The sequence below is a fragment of the Lutra lutra genome, chromosome 10, assembly GCF_902655055.1.
Source record: "Lutra lutra chromosome 10, mLutLut1.2, whole genome shotgun sequence".
NCBI lineage: Eukaryota > Metazoa > Chordata > Mammalia > Carnivora > Mustelidae > Lutra > Lutra lutra.
The window spans coordinates 20,087,294-20,092,101 of NC_062287.1; the positions used below are offsets into that span (position 1 = coordinate 20,087,294).

At 39.2% G+C, this 4,808-nt stretch overlaps 1 protein-coding gene across 1 annotated transcript; it reads right to left on the minus strand.

The window, feature by feature from the left end:
* Nucleotides 1–1,545: 1,545 nt before the first annotated feature.
* On the minus strand, nt 1,546–4,011 carry LOC125078928 (olfactory receptor 8B12-like). The gene is made up of 2 exons (XM_047692201.1): nt 3,998–4,011; nt 1,546–2,497 (listed from the first exon to the last, which is right to left on the minus strand). Exon 2 carries the CDS (start codon nt 2,479–2,481, stop codon nt 1,546–1,548), a length of 936 nt encoding a protein of 311 aa, XP_047548157.1. The 5' UTR covers nt 2,482–2,497; nt 3,998–4,011.
* Nucleotides 4,012–4,808: the final 797 nt, after the last annotated feature.

The following is a 4,808-nucleotide window of genomic DNA, read 5'->3' on the forward strand; positions in this document are numbered from 1 at the left end:
AAACTTCCCTTATTTCGCACTAGAAGTGAACTTTCCTAAGGAAAAGTTCATAAGTAAAAATATTTCCCCAGCACTTCATTTATCAATGCTTCCCAAAGAAATCTTACCACTAATGGTGAGTTTATATCCAAAAAAAATTGTTCTTTTGATTTTTTTATATAATGCTTTATTTCCCATTACATAATACTGTAGATTTATGAACTTATCCTGAGATCACCATCCCTTCTCCATGCGCCCCATTATTAGAATATGATGACTCTCTCCAATGCCTGAAAATTCAGTAGCACTTGCCTCTCCTAATAATCAGAAGCTTGGTGCAGCCCTGATAACTAAATATGTCCCAATTACCTGGTGCTCTGTTACATCCTCCACACCAGTGTCAGTTAGTAAAAATATAATGCGAGCAACATATGTAATTCTCAAACTTCTAATAGACACATTAAAAAACTAAACAGAAAAATTCATTTTAATAATACATTTTATTAAACATAACAGATCCAAAATGTTATTTCTACATGTTATCAACATAAAAAGTTGCCAGCGAGATAGCTTACATTATTTTTCATATTAATCCTTCAAAGACCCAGTGTGTATTTTATAATTATATTCCTGACTTGTTGTGTGTCTCAGGTTCAATGCTCAGTGCCATACACAGCTAGTGACTGCCATATTGGATAGTGCCAATTATCTTGGACCACAGCCAAGGTAACCCTTGAAATAAGACTCCAAATTCTTTCTGTTAGTCTTTAAATAACATATGACACCTCCACCACACACCTTTACACCCCATAAAATTAAATTTCTGTCCTCTGGAAGTTCTAATTCACTAAACTATGTCTGTAGGGCTCCACCCACCAAGTCAGTGGACACCATACTTGCCTCTCTGAAATCTAACATACTTTCCAATTACACACTACAAAATTCATCAAACACTGATCTTGTCATTTTGCCAAGACCAACTCAACAAAATTTTTCACCTCCTACTCTCTTGCAAAATGTGATATATTAAAATTATCCTGTGAAAAGTGCATGAAATTACTGTGAATATATTCATAACTTAAATGTGCTAGGTCAACCAACATGTGAAATGAAATCTTCCAAGAAAAAACTGAGGCAAAAAAACATGGCATAGGGGAAAACAAACTGGATTGAGATTCGAGCAAGGATTTCAGTCCCAGCTCTGGCACCAGGTAGTTTTATGTTCCTGGGCAACATAGGAATGTTTCTGACTCTGCAAAGTGTGATGTTTTATATAAAGGCACTGGATCAAATGATTCCTAAGCCCCATTCAATGTTGAATACTCTAAAATTGTACCAATTATTTTTCATAAAATACAGAAGAAAGAATTGGGGGATTTGTGTAGGGGAGAATCAGTCCATTTGGTAAAGAAAGTTAAAATTTCCTCTGGCATATAGTTTAGAAAGAAAGCACTAGAGCTTGGATTCCTCATCTTAAAAAAAAGTCAGAGTAACAATAAGTAATAGTAATAAAAACACTACAATATAAAAATCCTTGGATCTTTTATCTCAATTTCTAATATTTTTTCAAGAGAAAGTTAATCTGCCCAAGGTTTTCCTCAGGGCAAATTTGACATCCTTATTCCTCAGACTATAGATTAATGGGTTGAACATTGGCACAACAATGGTGTAGAACAAGGAAGACACTTTGCCTTGGTCAAGGGGCAAAATAGAAGGTGGTTTGAGGTACATAAAGGCTCCGGATCCAAAGAAAAGAGAAACAGCAATTATGTGAGAACTGCAAGTACTGAAGGCTTTAGACCTGCCTTCAATGGAGCTAATATGGAAAATGCTGGAAATAATGAAACCATAAGAGATAAAAATGGCAACAATGGGCACCCCAATGCCAGTGGTCACAACAATAAAGACAACTAGTACATTTATGTAAGAGCTGTTGCAGGAGAGCTCAAGAAGGGGAAGGATGTCACACATATAGTGATTGACAAGGTTGTCAGCACAGAAGGTCAAAAATAATATATTTCCTGTATGGGCCACAGCCCCAAACACTCCCATCCCATAAACACCCAACAAAAGGAGGAAACACACCTGAGGAGACATGGTGACTGTGTACAGCAGTGGTTTACAGATGGCGACAAAACGGTCATATGCCATCGCCGACAGGATGAAAGATTCAGAAAAGACAAAAAAACAAAAGAAAAAGAGCTGAGTCATACACCCTGCATAGGAAATGATGTTCTTCTTGGAGACAAAACTCATTAGCATTTTGGGGATGATGGCAGTAGAGAAACTAAAATCTATGAAGGACAAGTTGAGGAGGAAAAAGTACATAGGAATATGAAGGTGAGAATTCAGCCCAATCAGGGTTAGCAGGCCCAGGTTCCCCACCACCGTGACCACATAGAAACCTAGAAACAGGAAGAAGAGGGGCATCTGGAGTTCTGGCTCATCTGTTAAGCCTGCGAGGACAAACTCTGTCACAGAGGAGGCGTTATCTGCAGCCATTGTCCTCTAGGAGGGTCTGTAAGGGAAAAAGAAACAAGTCACTGAGACAGAGAGAGAGAAGGCTACACACCACAGAAGTGCAGGGAGTGACATAAAGAAGACGAGGATAGGAACATTTACTGAGTACCAGCTATGGGATAGGCGCTGTTCTAAACGCTCTGTGGCATTGTGAGTATCCCCATTTCACAGATGAGGACCCTGGACCTAGGTGACTTACACCAGTCCTGGTGCTGCTAAGTTACAGTAGAAGGTGAACTCGGGTGGTCCGGGTCACAGGGTTTGAGCTTTTACCCCCTCTGCTACAGGACAGACCAGGTCAGGCGGGCACTCACCTCCTTCTGCTTCCGGTCACAGTGCTGTTTTCCACTGGCTCTCATCCGTCTCTTTCATGGACACTCAAATGGCCCCAGTGAACAGAATGTGACAACTCAGAGCTCAGACTCTCTGCTTCTGCTTCTTTACTTTGAGGATCAAAACCTCTAATTGTCTTGCTGAGCTGAACTTGATCTGTTTGTGGCTTTGGCCCAAGTCTCTTGTCCAAATTCTAGGCATGAGACAGCATCCTTTCCTAATGCCCATGGATAACAGGAGGCTAAGGAGTTTTATTCTGGGTTAGAGATCTCAGGGACATAGTTACAGAGACTCCCTCAAGATCACTGCTCCAGAGAACCCCCCCTCCCTAAGGAAGAAGAAATGTTTGTTTACACCCTTGATAATACTTGATGTGATTTTTAATGACCTGTGGCTACATTTTTCATTGTGATTACATCTTTTTAAGCTATTAATTATAGCAAGGCACCATGGGAAAAACAGTAATTACTACCTTGTATTGAACCCTTACCGTGTATCAAACACTGTATTCATCCAGGACGCTCAATGAAGGATCCAAAGCAATGCACAAAAATAATACCTGTTTATTCCTCACAACGGTCTTATATATTAGACCTATAAATATCCACTTTAAAAATGAAGAGTACACACAGCTTGTAGGTTCCAGAATCTTGAGTCAAACTCTGATCTACCCAACTCCAAACTTCATAGGGCCCAGGGACCCTGCTGAGCTTCTTAAACAAACACAAGGTATTTAATGTATGTTACTAACAATGCCTAATATTGTCTGCAGACACCACTTCTACCTACTAAAACTACTGCACACATTGTCAAAATAGTTCTCAGGAAATGATTTCATCCATACAGAGACTAATAAACTTTTACATGGCAACTTGCACTTGATGCCTCTTACAAGGGGCCCTTAATATTAAGGAAGACAGATTTCATACCCAAAAAATAAATCTTGATTTGGGGGAATTTAAGCTTCAGTGTGCCAGTGGATTAAATAGGTTTTTGGTCCTGGATTAATGACAAAAGTCCTCTTACAGAAGTTATGAAGTCAAAACACAAAGGCAGAAATCCATCTTCCTCCAGAAAAGTTCTGCTAAAACCACTGCACGCACACTGTGTGTTTGTGTGTGCACACTCCTCCATGAGGACTTGCCCACCCTCAGCTAAGACTCACCAATGACAGTGCCTCGTCTTTTGATTTATACTTAGAATTAACATGTCCCAGAGTAACTCCAGTAATCCTAATCCTTGTTCTCAATCCCACTGCAAAAATGCTATAAACGGAGAAAAACAGTTCATTAAAATGAATGAAATTAAGCTCTCCTTGAGAACCAAGTACAGAGAAGTTGAGGGTTCTCTGAAAGCTCTAAGGGGATTTTGTTACCTCAGAGACAGTTGCCATGCCAACCTCATTTCCAAATGTATCTCAAACAGGGCTTCTCTAAAGTCCTGTTACCTGATGACTTGTTCCATCACAACAGAGAACAAAAGAGCTGTTTTGCCCTTTCCATTTGTATAGTACTCTTGCCTTTCCAAAACTGGAATCTCTGAAATGGCTTTCTTCTTATTAGTTCCAAACTTAAACTATATATTATAAATACAACATTACAGGGCATATGAAGATTTACATATACTAAAATGCCTTTGCATATATGTCTCATGCATGTGCATTGGCTCTCAGACTTCTAGTAGACCATCAAAGTTGCACAAGTATGGTCCCAAATCAGTCCCCACATATCATAGGATTCCCAGCTTCAATAAGAAGCACAAACCTGGCCAGAGAGAAGAGATGACACCTGACCTACCTCCATGTGAAATAGCTTCCTTAGCTCCTGAGAAAATAGATAGAATTCAATTCATCTTTCAGTAATCATCTGTGTCTGCATGGTGGCTACTGTTAATTTTTTTTCAATGCTCCAGGATTTTTTTTATTTTTACTTTTTATTTAAATTCGATTTAGTTAGCATATATTGTTAGTTTCAGGG

Excerpts from the sequence above, each read along its gene's own strand:
- LOC125078928 (XM_047692201.1), bottom strand. The coding sequence starts at position 2,481 with ATGGCTGCAGATAACGCCTCCTCTGTGACAGAGTTTGTCCTCGCAGGC.